Below are 16,227 nucleotides of genomic sequence, written 5' to 3'. Positions count from 1 at the left end.
TGTGTCATCCCATCCCTCATCACAGCTCATGAATGGTTTACTATGGTTTACTTTTTCACAAATGGGAAACTGAGGCTATATGGAAACTATTTGTTCTGGATCAGTCAGGCCACAATCCTATGCACAGTAACTTGGGAGTAAGTCCCATTGGACTCTGAAATTTACTTTTATTTAGAAATACACTGTCAGTCATGGGATTGAAATGTAATTTCAGCCCATGTCTTCCAGGTGCAAATCTAGTGCTTCACTCACATTGACTTAGTTTGCATGGTCTGGTCTTGCAACCCAGGGTTTAAAGGACTGGAAACATTCTGTGAGCTTGAATGCTCCACCCTTTCCTCCCATGTACCACTTGCTTCCATTTCTAAGTTGATGTGTTTACAAAGATGTTCAAATTGGATAAACTCTGGTTTAGTGTTAACTTCAAATGGGTTTGTCAGCCTTAGTATTGTAGGTTAGTGCTAATCATAGTTACCAGATTTGAACACCACAGCAAACTATGGTTATAGTAATCAGAAATGGAAGAGGGAAGTAGTATATGAGAGTGAGGAAGCACACAAACCTGTAGCACTTTCCTGATAGATTGCACTGTGTTGATGAGAAAGATCCACTCTAACCTGTGGGCTGTCAAACCTTTTTCCAAGGTCAGTTTAAATTGTAAAGACACTTCGGTGCAAATACTACTATTAAGCTTTGTGTTACTCTTTCTTCCTTTCAGAGTAAAGTCGTGAGAGTACTAAATTTATGGCAGAAGAATAATGTGTTCAAGAGTGAAATTATTCAGCCTCTACTGGATATGGCGGCAGGAATTCCTCCACCAGTTGTAACCCCGGTCTTGCCTAGCACAACAGCTACTATGAGTAACAATACACCAGGTAATAAAAATGATTCTGTTGTATTTTTATGTTGGTGAATTTTGTTAGTATCATTTGCTTTGTTAAGCCATACCAAATGCTTGTGCATGTATGTAGCGATATAAAGACAGAAATGGGAAAAGTTAAGCTCTCCCTTCTTCAAATCTGACATTGATGATTACAAAACACCTTTTTTGGATGGTAGTTTTCAGACAGTGAATTCGTTGCTTCTGTATGCATTATTCAGCTAGTGATTGGGAAGGGGTGTTTGTTTTGTAATTTTTACCAGTAAGCACAGGTATGGTTGGTGTCTAAGTTCCATCACTTACAAGCGATTGGAAAGTATCTCTTGTCAAATAAATCCTAACCCTCCAAGCACATCACAAATAATGTTTAAGTCCTCTGTTGGTAATGTTTTTATGCAACTTCATTTTGACTGATTTATATCTTTGCTATTTGTTGCTTATTTCTAATGATAAACATGTAAAGATAACGTCTTGCTACCCTTCCCCCAATTTTTAGGCACTCCTGTGACACCTGCTACACCAGCTAATGTGGTCCAAAGCTTACCTGATCCTTGGGTCTCTCAGATAACTAATGCAGACACCCTTGCTGCTGTAGCACAGATTCTCCAGAGTCCACAAGGCCAACAGGTAAAAACTAATATGCATGTGTGGCTTTAAAAAAAATTCCATCTGGAATTGCATACTAATGCAACTTCACTGCTGCATATAGATTATGTGGTTTACAGATATTCTTAGATTTTTAGAAACCTACTCTGACTGTCTTGTTTGTCAAAGGCAAGCTGGAATGTGAAATAGAAAGCCAGCAAATGTCTCTTTATGATCTGTGCTAGGATGTGCAAATCCAGTATTTGTGTTGATTGATGTGTTGTACCTTTTTTTTACACTGCATATCTAGAAATATTGTATTTTTTCTCAATTTTTGAACAGTTTGAGTATCATGTATTGTAGGTGCTTTTGTTGTTATGTTTTGTCATCCCTGTCTGCCAGCGAAAACCTCAAAAGTGCAGTCTGTAAATTATAATGCTGCATACTTCCATATCAGAGCTGGTATTTAACTCAGAATTTGTTTATTGTTCCATAAAAACTGTATCATAAGTTTACTTTTTTCTTCCCCCTCCCCCCAAATTTTAGCTTCAACAGTTAATACAGACGCTGCAAATGCAACAGCAGAAGCCACAGCCATCTCTTCTACAGGCATTGGATGCTGGTCTTGTTGTTCAGTTACAAGCCCTCACAGCACAACTTACAGCTGCCGCCGCCGCTGCCAATACACTTAATCCACTAGAACAAAGTGTCTCTTTTAACAAGGTAGAAGTTATTTTAGTTGTATAACAGCAAAGTATTTCTTCAAACCTGAATTTTTGCAGAATATTTTTTGTGGATTTTGTCTACTTTTCTTGCTTATCAGAACATTGATTTTATTTTAAAACAGTTACAATTGTAATATCTTCTAAACCTGTTTGAGATGTTAATCTCAATGTTACTAATTATGACAGGTTTTATTAAAATATTTCATAAATGATATGTTGAAAAAAAAAAACATTGGTGGTCCACATCTATAAATGTTGGCTTTGACATTACCAATTGCTAGCAAGAAAGATAGACTAGAAATGAAGTAAATAAAAAAGTTTGGGAAGGATCAGAGCCTGAATCTTAAGACTCATTGTCCACACTGAGAGGCATGGTGAGTGTTTGGATGTTATTACCTCCAGTTTCAGGAAGCGGGTAATCAGGCTTGGCACCATTTGGTGCGGTGTTCGCCAGTTTTTAATTGCGTTTCAGAAACTGCATGCATAGTTTGGAGTGATGGACTCTTAGTTTATTTGCAATGAAAACGGCTCACTTTTTAAAGGTATATTACTATATTACACATTTTCTAGGTATTATTGTATTATAGAAAACTAAACATCTTGCTGATAAATTGATTTATACACATAAAACAAATTGCTCCTGAGGGCAGCTACACAGTTTGTGCTATAATTAAATATGTCAGTGAGGCGTGTGCACACTAAGACACTGATCCTTTATGTGTAAATGTACCTGGCTGCTTGGGACCACCCTCCATAGGTAATTGTTTGTCGGTTTTTAACATGCCCACAGTCACTTGTAAATCAAGCATAAGATGTAGGTGTATTATGTCTTCATCAGTCTCCTGGGGGAGGGGAGGCTGTCCAAGGCTGATCAGCCTGCCCCCTCCAGGCCCACTTTGATGTCCAGTTCTTGCCCCATGAACTCATCTTAGTCAAGTAGTAGGTTTACAGCACCTAGGTCTTCCTCTTTCCAGTCATTCCCATACCATAGTCAAGTATTCTCCTTGGCTGGCCTTCCAGCCTTTCAAAGAGTATGCAGCATTTTGGATGGCAGGCCCCATAGAGCCCTCCGGCCTCTTGCAAGCATTCCATCCCTCACAAGAAGTTAGGTTTCCAATGTGACCTTGATGATGCATCACCTCCCCTGTGGCCACTCTCAGCTGAGGGGGCAGCACCATTTTTAATGTTTCCATCACCATGGCAGCCATCCAGATAATCAGTGACTTCTATTCAGCCTACAGCAGCTGCCAGTCAAGGGTGGCTGAGTTCCTGTCGACATCCTGTTTTTTCCGCTGATTTGTGCTTTACTTTCATGTCGGATATATGTATTAAATAAATACCTTAAATACTTGAAAATGTACATATCTCCAGCTGATTGCATATACAGATATGGAGGGCCTCAGTATGCAGCAGGTCCTGATTTTTATCTTTGGCATCTCCAGCTTAAAGGATCTCCAGTAGCCAGTCTTGAGAAAGACCTCTGTGCCTGAATTCCTGGAGAACCACTGCTAGTCAGAGTACACAGTTTTGAACTAGATAGACTAATGGTCTGTAGAAATAGCCTCATGTGTTCAACCTGCACACTGTATTCTATCAGAGGTCCTCTATTCCAAAGAGCATTTGGAATGGTGTACATATAGTGCATTTCTAATGCTTGGTTTGTTTTGTCCTAGAAGCTGATGGACAGGTTTGGGGATTTTGGGGAAGAAGCTGACATTAATGAAGAGCCTAAAAAAGAAACTCCAACTTCCCAGCTGTAAGATTTATTGTTCTAAGTTAGAACCACACTGTATTTGGAAATCATGTAGAAAGTGTGATTTTGTTTTTATGTGGAATTTGTGTACTAATCTATATATCTAATTCTCAACAGTGCCCTATGTACGGATATCTAAATCTGCAGATAGGGAGCATACTTACTCCAAACAAGTTTTCTGCAGACTTGGATGACCCCCTAGGTTTGCAGAAAAATCTGAAAACTTTTTAAAAAATGCATTTGGGGGGGGGGGGTTAAATTCCCACCCAAAGTAAAAAGCAGGGTCTGCACATGCGCAGACAACGCAGCTTACCACTGAGGGCCTGGCTGCTGCTGTTCTGGTGGAGCTGATCCGGGCCAAATTGCAAGAGCGGGAAATACTGGGAGGTGCTCTGAGCCTGGTCACGTCAGCAGAGAATGCCAGGAAAGGCTTCAGGCTTGGCCACAGCAGCAGGGAATACTGGGAGCAGCTCCAGGCCCGGCTGTGGTGGTGGGGAATGCCTGGAGAAGCTCCAGGCCTGGCTGCGGCAGTGCAAAACACCAGCAGAGACTCCGAGTGGAGCCACAGCAGCGAGGAACACCAGGAGAGACTCTGGGCCTGGCCGTGGCAGACACCAGGAGCTGCTCTGGACCTGGCCACCACTGGGAGCTGCTCCAGGCTTGGAGCAGCTCCCAGGCACTGCCACTGCTGCTGGGCTCAAAGGGGGGGGAGAAAAGAGAGGGAGAAAGAAGGGAGGATTGGCTTGGAGGTGGGACGAGAAAGAAAAAGATGGATTTGTTGAAATGAGTGCTGTAGTCTTGCACCCTGTTTCTAAAACATATTTTCAAACACCCAAGTCATTAACCCGGACATTGCATTGGTCTAAAGCAAAGTCTGAATAATACCTTTTCTGAGAGCCAGTTTGGTGTAGTGGTTAAGTGCGCGGACTCTAATCTGGGAGACCCAGGTTTGAGTCCCCACTCCTCCACTTGTACCTGGCTGGATGACCTTGGGCAAGCCGTAGCTCTGATAAGACCTGTTGTTGAAAAAGAGCAGTTTCTGTCGGGTTCTCTCAGCCCCACCTACCTTGGGGAGGGGAAGGGAAAGGAGTTTGTAAGCCGCTCTGAGACACCTTTGGGTAGTGAAGGGCGGGGTATAAATCCAATCTCCTCCTCTTCTTCTTTATCACTGGCCACAATAACACAAATTGTTGTCTTTTTGAGTTCCCTGGAACTTTTTGTCTTTTTCTCCTCTCCCCCTTTGTTTTTTAACATCCTGCCTAATGATCCTGCCTAGGAAACTTAAAAGCATGTGTAATATTTTGCGTTGTTGTTGTTCCCGGCTTTTCTTTTTTACTAGTTATTTTCTAGTATGTAGATTTATGTAGTATGTAGATAACCAGATGCATACTAAATTAAAATATAAGTTAATAGGAAACTTACTTTTTTCAATGCAGTAATATAAATTGATCTAATTATATTATTCTAGGCCTCTTGTATCGGAGTCAGTGAACAACTCACTTTTTCATCAGCTAGCTGAACAATTGCAGCAACAAAACCTAGAACATCTCCGCCAACAGCTTCTAGAGCAGCAACCTGCAAAGGTACATGACTATCTTTTGGACAATGAGTGTTACTCCTTTTTGTGTTGCTCCCATGCAGAAAAGGTAGCACTTTTTTGAGTGTTCTTTATCAGAAACAGAAACCTATTGTAACTGATTAGCTGCAGACTCTTGAAAAGTAACTAAAGGCAGCATACAAAGAGCCATCCATACATGAGAACCTTTTTCTTTTTGAAAAGTCAACCTGTCATCTGCTGCCACTAAGAAGCACTTCTCTGAGATTAATGAGCACATGAACACATGAAGCTGCCTTATACTGAATCAGACCATCAGTCCACCAAAGTCAGTATTGTCTACCCAGACTGGCAGCAGCTCTCTAGGATCTCATGCTGAGGTCTTTCACGTCACCTACAGTCTGGTCCGTTAAACTGGAGTTGCTGGGAACTGAACCTGGAGCCTTGTGCATGAACCTGGGACCTTCTGCAGGAGTAGCAATGTGTTAGCATAAGTGGTTTAAGTGGTTAAAATAAAACATGCTGCACTCCAACAATACTTTCAGTTTAGGCAGATATCACACACAATGCTCAAATTATCAAAATGGACATCAAGGAAATATTAACACCTATTCATCCATCTATTACTGCTCATACAGTAAAGCTCGTACATTAAGCTGAAATTAGAACCAAAAATATTTTAAAAGACCTTACTTGGTATTATTTCTCTTATATTTGATTTTTGCACCTATGAATTTTGCCACTGAGAGAGTGACACAATTTGTATCTGATAGTAGCCATGACACGTGGGCTCACACATTTAGCAATTTTGTATCTTTAAGTTTAAAAGGCAAAGGTTTCTCTTGCTCGAAAGCTAGTTGGATCCGACTCTAAGGGGCGGTGCTCATCTCCGTTTCCAAGCCGAAGAACCAGCACTGTCCAAAGACGTTTATGTGGTCATGTGGCCGGCATGACTAAACGCCCAGGTGCACAGAACACCATTACCTTCCCACTTAAGTGGTACCTATTTATGTACTTGCAATTTCTTGCTTTCAATCTGCTAGGTTGGCAGGAACTGGGGCCAGAGACGGGCGCTCACTCCATCACGAGGCACTAGGGTCTTGAACTGCAGAGCTACAGACCTTCTGGTCTGCAGCTTAGTGTCTTAACCTCTGAGCCACTGGGGCCCCCTTTAAGTAAAGCAGTGACTAAATTAGCCCACAACTCGTTGACTATAGGGCACTCCATAATCATATGTTAGATGGTTTTGATTTTATCATATAAGCATCTGCATGTTCTAGTAGAGTATGATACTCTCTTATATCTGCCCTCCAAAACTGTTGAGGGAAGAATGTTCAGTCTTGTCAAAGTAAAAGCTCTTCTAAGTTTTGGGACTGTCCGTTGATAAAAATATTTTGGCAGTTTCATCGGGAGGGCAATTCCCAAATGGAGTGTTGAACATACCCTGCGTGCCCTAATAGATGTACTTGTAACATCCAACTTCCTTTCACATTTTGAATCTGTTTTATAATGTCTTTAGTTTTTGTAGCCTTCATCATATCATTTGTTATTCCTAGACATTTCATTTTCTTTTCCAATAGTTGATCCCATTGGCTATAATGTTTATGTACTTGGATAAGCCCAAGTAGAGTAGATCCTGCCTCAGATTTTAAAATGTTTATTTTAAAGAGAAATGCTTTAATCCAAGCCCTAGCTTCCGTCAATAATTTGCCTAGTTCTGCTCTCAGTGCTATGCCCGAGACACATCTAGGAGTAGTCAATAAGTCATACTGGATGGAATCCATTTTTTTCAGAAGTGGCCTGAATCCAGATTTCCGCACCATACAGGAATTGGTTTAGAACCTTAGCAGTAAATACCTTTAAGGCCAAGGGGACAAATTCACCTCCCGATGAATAGAAGTATTTTACAGTTATTCTCCCTACTCTCAAGGCTGTGTTCCTTGCAAGATCCAAGTGTATTTTCCATGTAAGAGATGCATCAAAGTGGATTCCCATATATTTATATTGATTGACCTATTCTATAGGTTGACCTGTGGTTGTGTCCCATTTGAAGATTTTCCCCTTTTTCCTTTTGGTGAATACTATGACTTTGGATTTCGCCACATTGATGGACAAGCCCTCATGATAACAATAAAGCTCGAAATGTTTTATCAGCTTGCGAAGGCTTAGTATTGATCTAGACATTATCAGTGCATCATCAGCATATAGAAGGATTGGAGCTTTGTGCTTGGATAAATGTGGAAGATGACATGCTTTCTTTGGGATACAGGGTTTCAGGTCATTTATATAAAAATTGAACAATGGGCACAAGTAAACATCCCTGCTTGACTCTTTTGTCTAGGATGAAAGACTCCGATAGCTGTCCTAACACTCTGCATCTATCCCGGGCAGAGGGATGGTTGTAGAGCTGTTGAATTAAGTAAAGGAGACATGGTTCAGTGCCATATTTCTTCAGCTTTTCCCATAGCCAGGGTCTAGCAATTGTATCAAATGCTGATTTTAGGTCCATGAAGGCAGTTGCCAGTATGCCTTCTCCAGAACTCGGGTATTTATCAACCAAGAACTGGAGGGTATGGCAATGGTCGATGGTACTTGCTCCTTTTTAAAAACCAGCCCGTTCATTTCCCAAAATGTTATTTTCTTCAACACAAGATTCCAACTTTTCAAGAAGCACTGCAGCATAAAGTTTTCCTGAAGTAGATATTAACACACATGAAGCTGCCTTGTACTGAAACAGACCATTGGTCGATCGAAGTCACTATTGTCTAATCAGACTGGCAGTGGCTGTCTACATCACCTACTACTTGGTCCTTTTAATTGGAGATGTGAAGGTTTGAACCTGGTACCTTCTGCATGCAAAGCAGAGGCCCATCCCTCTGTAAAAATATGAAAAATTGGACTATATGGAATATTCCCACATTTTGATTTTTAGATCGAAGGGAGTATTTTGAAAACTGCAGAAATATTCCCATCCCAAACTTCTGAGTGTTCTGTTTTCTTTAGTCCTTCTCACTGCCATTGTTTTTCTCTGTGCCGCTTCTTTAGTACCAGTTTTCTCTTATTTTTCTCTTATTATATTTATTTTTCTTGTTGTAATGACACAATACTTTGGCCACTGACGGTATTGTTTGCTCAGTGTGAAGGAAGCCACTTCATTGATGTTAATCTGAATATATGAAGTTGATTCTTTCTTAAGCAATTATCAAAAACGGAGGAACAGAGATATCTAGTACTGCAGAAAGTGTAATTAAAAATACTTTCCCTTTCATCCCATCTCTAATGGAAAAATAATTCAAATTTATACAAAGACATGTAGTATATATATATAATCAGATCTCCAGCTTTTGGTTACCTTGTTGCAGAGTGTGTATAGGCCAGGTAAAATCTGAAAGAAGCATTTATTAGTTGGTATTATTTCTTTGTAGTTAGAGTCATTTGTTTTGTAGCCTTTTTGTAATAGTAGCAGGAAGATCTGGGAACAGGGACAGAATAGGATACAGGGAACAGGGACAGAATAGGAATGTGAGAGATCCTGAGAGCAGAAGTAATACTGAAGAATTAGACAAATTGATAAAGCTAGGATGTACAGAAACTGGAAAAGACACTGGCAAACTTTGTTGAAAGAATGGTGATCAGATGGTGGGAAGTAATATGACACTTTTTATGTGCACCCACTGGTATTCTTGAGCAACTTTTTCCCCCCTAAGGGCAGGCCTCTTCTGGTGAAGAACCTGAACAGTCTTTCCACTAGGTGTCACCAAATATTGGTGCTTAAAACATGATCAATGTAACTTCATATAATGTAGAAATACAGCTGAATTACTATACCTAGGCTGTATATGGCATCCATACAGTCAATTTTCAGAACCTCAAGGAGTAGCAGAGACATCAGCATGAATTTGTGTGTCCAGACCTGGACAGCCCAGGCGATCTCGTCAGATCTTGGAAGCTAAGCAGGGCCAGCCCTGGCAAGTAATTGGAAGGGAGACTCCAAGGAATACCAGCGCTTCGGTTTCATCATTCATCTGCCACTGCATATTACAGATGTGTGTTGGCTGATGTGAACTTTGGCACAGAGGGCTACAGCAAGTTCTGTCCAGATAAAACTGCTTGTTAGTGATTCTGAGTACCTCCCCCCCCCCCACCGCCCCCAAGACCCACACACTGCTTTTGGACATCTCATCCTGGATTCCCTCTTCTCCTGTTGGAGAATAGACTTCTGATGCTTACCATGAAGAGGTTTCCTTGACATTGAATGGAGGGATTCACACAATGGTATGACATTGCTGTCAGTTCAGCCAAGGCTTTCCCCCCAAAACAATGTCTGTTATGGTTCTTATTCCTGTTTGTTTGTTTGTTTGTTTGTTTTGGTTTGTCCACCTTCCACCTTTCTATTTCATAGCTGTGTTTTCACCAAGTTAACTTCTTTGTTCCTCTGTGGCTAGGGAGATGTCATGCACTACTTGGCATACTACATTCTGAAACTGGGATGTTGCTTCTGTGCTGGTTAGACTTACTAATTAGCAAAGTCCTGCCTGCTGAGCAAGTGGGAGGAATAATCGATCTTTTATTCCCTCCATTTATCATCAAGGAAGTCTTTCCATAGTAAGCACTACTATTCCAGACTTAAAATGACTACTGATAACGGTTAAAGCAGAAAGTGCCAAAGCAGGATTACAGCTGAATATCTAGAAGACAAAACTAATGACTACCTAGGAATTACAGAACTTTAAGTCTGTTGATGAAGAAATTGAAATTGTTCAAGATTTTCTATTCCATGGCTCAATCATCAACCAAAAGGGAGACTACAATCTAGAAATCAGAAGAAAAATGAGATTGGGAAGGGTAGCCATGAACAATGTAGAAGAGAGCCTTAGGTGTAAGGATGTGTCACTGGCCACCAAGATCAAGATAATTCATACTGTCATATTCCCCATTACTGTGTATTGGGTGTAAAACTTGCACAATGAAGAAAGCTGACAGGAAGAAAGCTGATTAATTTGAAATGTAGTGTTGGAGGAGAGTTCTATGGATAATGTGGCCTGCCAAAAAGCCATATTAGTGGGTTCTAGGTCAAATCAAGCCTGAACTCTCCCTAGAAGTAAAAATGGCTAAACAGAGGCTATCAGACCTTGGTCATATCATGAGAAGACAAGAGTCACTGGAAAAGACAATAATGCTTGGAAAAATTGGAGGCAGCAGGAAAAGAGGAAAACCCAATATGAGATGGATTCACTCAATAAAGGAAGCCGCGACCCTGAGTTTGCAAGACCCAAGCGAGGCTGTTAATGACAGGATGTTTGAGAGGTAATTAATTCATAGAGTCACTATAAGTAGGAAGCAACCACAGTCAGCTCCTGCCACCATGGCCGATCCTGGGCTGGCTCTTCTTTCACCTTGGTTTAAACCAGCCCAAGCTCTCAGCTCTGTGCCGCCTTGGCTGGGACTGGTTCGCGATGTAGCTGAATGCACCTAAATAAAAGCTGGAAAAAATGGGGGGGCGGGGGGGGCGGTTCATCAATAGCCAAATACAGATCTGTATCTGGCTACCGATATAGCTGAGCCCCCCCCCCCCCCCAGGTTTTGGAGGGGGGGTTGCTTCTATTCAGGTGCATTCAGCTATACTGAGAGCCAGCCCCAGCCGAGGTGGTACAGAGCTGTGAATGGGGGGGGGGGGGGGTTCGGTTCGGTTTATCCCGAACATACACCCCTAGTTTTACAGTCCATGTATTTAATAGTTATTATAACGCTGAAATGGCTTAAGGAAAGCCAAATTAAAATTGTAGTTGCCTAAGCATATTTCACTGGAGGCAGATTTTAATCATGATTACCTAAAAATAAAAAAATTACCACATTAAAAAATTTCCAGTGGTTTATACAAATTGTGCTACTGCATATATCTTACATACATTTTCAGCTCAAGAAGATTATGCCATGTATTCTTACTTTCCAGGAAAGCCCTGAGGAAACTCAAGAAGGGAATTTTGGTTCTGAGCATTCTGCCTCACCCTCACAAGATAGTAACCACCAGCAGTTCATAGAAGTGGAAACGAACCTTGACAACTCAATGGATGTTCAACAACAGGTGAAACGTGCAGTTTCTAAGTTCATATAGTATGACCGTTCTGGTTAAAGCTTACTTGATGGGTGATATAAAAGCTCTGAAGCCTTCCTTTACCCCTTTTCAGTACAGCTTCAGGCCCACCTGTTGCACAGAGATAGTCTTGATTGATCTGGTGGACAAGTTTTGCCTGCCAATCAATGACTTTTTTAGTTTCATTAGACCTTTTAGCTGTGTTTGATACAGTCAGTCATGCAATCCTACTGAAGGACTTGGGAGTATAGAATAGGGGTGAGGAGAATAGCACTTGAGTGCTCTGTATCTTTTTTCTCAGTACAGGCGCATAGGGTTGTAATTGGAGAGCCTGTATTCGTTCTTTATGATGTCTACTCTGGGGTTTCCAGAGCTTTGGAGTAGCTTGTCAACAGTATCCAGGTGACATCAGAATTCTGTTTTATTGAATACACCTCCAGAAGTTGGGATGCTGTTGTCACATGGTTGAGGAAAAACATGCTGATGTTAAATCTATGCAAGAGGAAGGGGCTGTTGGTTGGTAAGGTTGAGATACTGGAGGAAATTCTGCTGTCAATTTCTCATGGTTCAAATATCTGTTTAACAGATTTAACAAAAAGCATAGTTGTCATGTTACATCCAAGTTCCTGTTGGAAAAACAAGTGATAGCAGTAGTTAAGTGTGCATTTTTGTAGTTGCATTTATCTTGGAAACCAGTACGTCAGCTAGACACAGCCAACCTAGGCACTCTGATCTATGCTGTATTCACCTCAAAGATGGACTGTTGTAACTTGCTATCTGTGGATCTGCCCTTGAAAACAGGTGAATTGGTCCAAAATTCAGCAGCCCAATGTTACTGAGGCAAATCATTTTGTACTTCGAACACCTGTGGTAAAAGTACTGCACCTGTTACCTGCTTGTTGCTGTCTTCAGTTCATAGTGCTGGTTTTGACCATGACCTAGAGCCTGCATTCTTAAAGGATCCCCATCTATGCTTGTCTGGACCTTACATTTAAAGCAGCGGGTTTTCTGGTTGTCCCTTCCCTGTTTCAGTGTGCCATTCTCCAATCACAGGCTTTTTTCGTGGTTGCCCCATCATGGTAAAGTCTTCTTCATTTTGTCAGACCAGTCCCCATCCCTCTGTCTTCCAGAAAATTCTGCAAGGCAGTAACTGTTAGAGGACTTTTGAGGGTTTTAGTGTTAACTGCTTTGTCTGACTATACTCATGATTATCTTGCTAAATTAGACTCTTTTGAGTAAGTATCTAATTTCTTATACACCCAGGACATGGATATAGACGAAGGGCAAGAAATTGTCGAACAGGAGACCTTTGAACAAGAGGAAAAGAAATCAGCAGTTATTTCAAGATCAAGAACACGTTCAAGATCTCGTTCAAGGTTGTTTAACTTCTTTTCCCCAGTACAGTCATTTTTCACTAATGTTTAAAAATCTAGTTGTGTTTTTCTTGTGGAGTATTTTTTTTCTAGTGGCATTATTAAAATGAATATTTTACAGGTCCCCAAGAAAAAGAAGGTCCAGGTCACGATCTGGCTCTCGAAAGCGTAAACATAGAAAACGTTCACGCTCTAGATCAAGAGAAAGAAAAAGGAAATCTTCGAGGTCATACTCCAGTGAAAGAAGAGCTAGAGAAAGGGAGAAAGAACGACAGAAAAAAGGGTTACCTCCCATACGATCCAAAACACTAAGTGGTAGGTAACATCTGCTTTCACTTTGCAATTTAAGACAACGTAATTCCTATGTCCAGTAGCTAAGAGCTGGATCCTGCATGGATTAAAAATTTGCAGAACAAATCATTCCTAGCTCTGCAAATCTGGGATTGGATTCATTGAAGTGGTCAGAAGAAGAAAAGATGTTTGCTGTCACTTTTGCAAGTCACTTTTGACCCCCAGAAATTTGATTTCCCAGGGTTGCAGAACCTGTGTGAAGTAACAGCCACATAAGTTGGGGATCTGCAAGAAAGAGTGGAAGAGAACAAAACTACGTCTGTCTTCCAGAACAGCAGTTTTGCTGACAGAAGACACCTTCATCTACCTTATTACTACAGTCCCCTGATTTGCATGGCTGTTATCCTGCACAGGTCCCGGCAAACTCTTCTCAGCACCTTCTGCAGAAAGATCGCTGGATCCAACCAAGAAAAATACAGTTTGTTGAAAAATGTAACTCTCCCTTCAAAAACACAGTAAGAAACAAGCACAGTTATTGCAGGGTGAAAATGATGGGCAGGATAGGAGAGACTCAGTTCCCCCTTTGGCCCATGCATGATGTACATTAAATCTCTCCTTGAGCATCCAGAGCATCCCACTTTATATGGCTTCCATGCCATCCTTATTTTAACACGTCTGCCACAGTCACATCAAGTTTGGCCCTTTACCTTAACATATGCCATCTTGACACCTTCACGTTAACAGGTAATATTTAGCTAAGATTAATATTTAGCTAAGATTAATGGAGATATCCATCAAAACAATAGCCATATTTCCATGAAATCTAAAAAAACTGCAGTTCTTTATTCAAGGGTGAAAGTTGACACACTTGGTCTGTTTATGCTGTGGAACTTTTCATGCTCATGTGACCATCTGTTGTGAGAAAATCAACACCTTTACATGCATTGAGTTGGAATTTATTTACTTATATATTTAAAATGATGGCCTGCATTAGCAGTACTTACTATGGGAATCTATTTCTGACTATTTTAAATCAAAACTTCCCCCCTTTTTTGCTGTGCAATTATGAGCTACTACGTGCCTGAAAATATACTTTCCATACTGTGTTCAAAATAGTAGCAGTTCTTGTTTCAGGATTTTATCTGTTGTTTTTTTAATTATTAGAAGATGGCTAGCAGTCTTGACTTCTACACTTAAACAGCTTTATTTAATGGTTTGATAAATTGCCTGTGTAAGATACCCATCGGCTTGAATTTGCCTTTGACCAAAGTCAAGATAAAAGATTCCAAGTTAAGTGAATGGATTTTATAATGTAATAGGAACATATATTATTTATGCAAAATTTTATCTTCACAGTCTGCAGTACTACGCTTTGGGTTGGCCAAGTGGACAAAAAAGCCACACAGCAAGATTTAACAAATTTATTTGAGGAATTTGGACAAATAGAATCTATAAATGTAAGTGAAGTCATAATCTTTTACTGTTTAAAATGTTAATAGTTGGGCTTGGCACATATTCATTTCCATGCTGCCATAATTCATTGTTCCTCCTTACAGATGATTCCTCCCAGAGGTTGTGCATATGTCTGCATGGTTCATAGACAAGATGCATATCGTGCTCTTCAGAAATTAAGCTCTGGATCTTACAAGATTGGATCAAAAATTATTAAGGTACATCTTCAGTAGCACTTTTCTTTTTCACTACAACTTTTTATTGTATGTTTTTACATATAAAGAAGGCTATATTGTTATGAATTCTAATGTATGTGGTATTGAGAAAATTTTGTATTTCTGAATAGTCCTATGGAACAATTTTCTTGTAAAGGCAATATTTATAGATAAATGGGAAGGACTTCCAAAATGAAAATGGCAAAAAAATGGGATAGTAGAGGAAAGCAAATAGGATATCAGTTGAATATGAAATTTATTTATTTTTTATTTATTTATTTTATTGTATTTATACCCCGCCCTCCCCGCGAACGGGCTCAAATGAAAAAATGTAAGCAAAGTCAGACTGGTTACTGTGCTTGTAGGGTTGTTGTGGTGGTGTTCGTCTCTTAGTGATTCAGTTGTGTCCGTCTCTTAGCGGTTCTGGGGGCCAGCTTGTAGGGTCAGTCCTTAAAATTGATGTTAGTCATAAGTAGCAGGAGCTATCCTGAAGCTAAGTTGTTAGTCTGAATTTGGAGGACTGGCCAGACATCTGTGGGAAGTAGCTGATCTTCTGTGTTTAAAGGAAAGATTAGCAGGAGGTTTCCATATAAATTCCACATAAATGTATATCATTCCCACTTCTCACATATGCTTACCATAAAAGTGCAGAGTGTAAATAGTAAATAGCAAAAAATTCTTATTGATTTTAATGTTCCTGAGTTTTCCTGGTAAGTAGCAGGCTGGTCTAGGCAAAGAAATGTAGTATGCATTGACATGAAAATCTAAATTATTGCGGGAATAGCATGTTGGTGATTGGACAAAAAATTAAGTAATTATGGTAAGTTTGATGGATGTAGTTATGAGCTTTATTTGTGAAAATTAAAATTTGCTAACTAAATGTGCTAACAATATTTTTTAGAGCCGGAGACTGAGTAATATTCTTTTACCTTTGGTGGTTGCAGTAGGCCATTGGTATGGAAAATTAGCTGGTATTGCAGGGAAATTTTTCAGACAAACTTATTAAAACTTGCAGAGAAGGCTGATCAAATAATGTGTTTGGTTTGTGCTATAGACTTTGATGCCTCAACTAAGTTATATAATGTGTAACATTCAAGAAGATAAAGGACTGTGATAGAATCCAGTACATGGAAATAAAGTCTCTTTTATTCCCAGCATCTTGGAAAACTCCCAGATATATTTATTTATTTATTTACTTATTTTATACACTGTGTTTCTTCTGCAGTGGGGACCCAGAGTGCCTTCCATTGTTCTCCTCCATTTTATCATCAGAACCACACTGTGGGATAGGCTGAGTGCGTGCA

General features: G+C 40.2%; 1 protein-coding gene across 1 annotated transcript in view; it reads left to right on the top strand.

Annotated features, from left to right (window-relative positions):
• SCAF8 (SR-related CTD-associated factor 8) overlaps nt 1-16,227 on the top strand; it is a 125,071-nt gene that overhangs the window by 37,108 nt on the left and 71,736 nt on the right. Inside the window, exons 5-14 of the mRNA XM_015429666.1 lie at nt 719-875; nt 1,377-1,507; nt 2,012-2,188; nt 3,864-3,946; nt 5,412-5,526; nt 11,452-11,583; nt 12,856-12,968; nt 13,087-13,280; nt 14,613-14,713; nt 14,813-14,926. Of these exons, the coding sequence (XP_015285152.1) occupies nt 719-875; nt 1,377-1,507; nt 2,012-2,188; nt 3,864-3,946; nt 5,412-5,526; nt 11,452-11,583; nt 12,856-12,968; nt 13,087-13,280; nt 14,613-14,713; nt 14,813-14,926 (1,317 nt within the window). The remainder of the gene's footprint in view (nt 1-718; nt 876-1,376; nt 1,508-2,011; nt 2,189-3,863; nt 3,947-5,411; nt 5,527-11,451; nt 11,584-12,855; nt 12,969-13,086; nt 13,281-14,612; nt 14,714-14,812; nt 14,927-16,227) is intronic.

Source organism: Gekko japonicus, unplaced genomic scaffold, assembly GCF_001447785.1.
Source record: "Gekko japonicus isolate JY-2015 unplaced genomic scaffold, Gekko_japonicus_V1.1 scaffold651, whole genome shotgun sequence".
Classification (NCBI taxonomy): domain Eukaryota; kingdom Metazoa; phylum Chordata; class Lepidosauria; order Squamata; family Gekkonidae; genus Gekko; species Gekko japonicus.
Note: the sequence above shows the minus strand (reverse complement) of the source record. Positions and strands in the feature narration are given on the sequence as shown.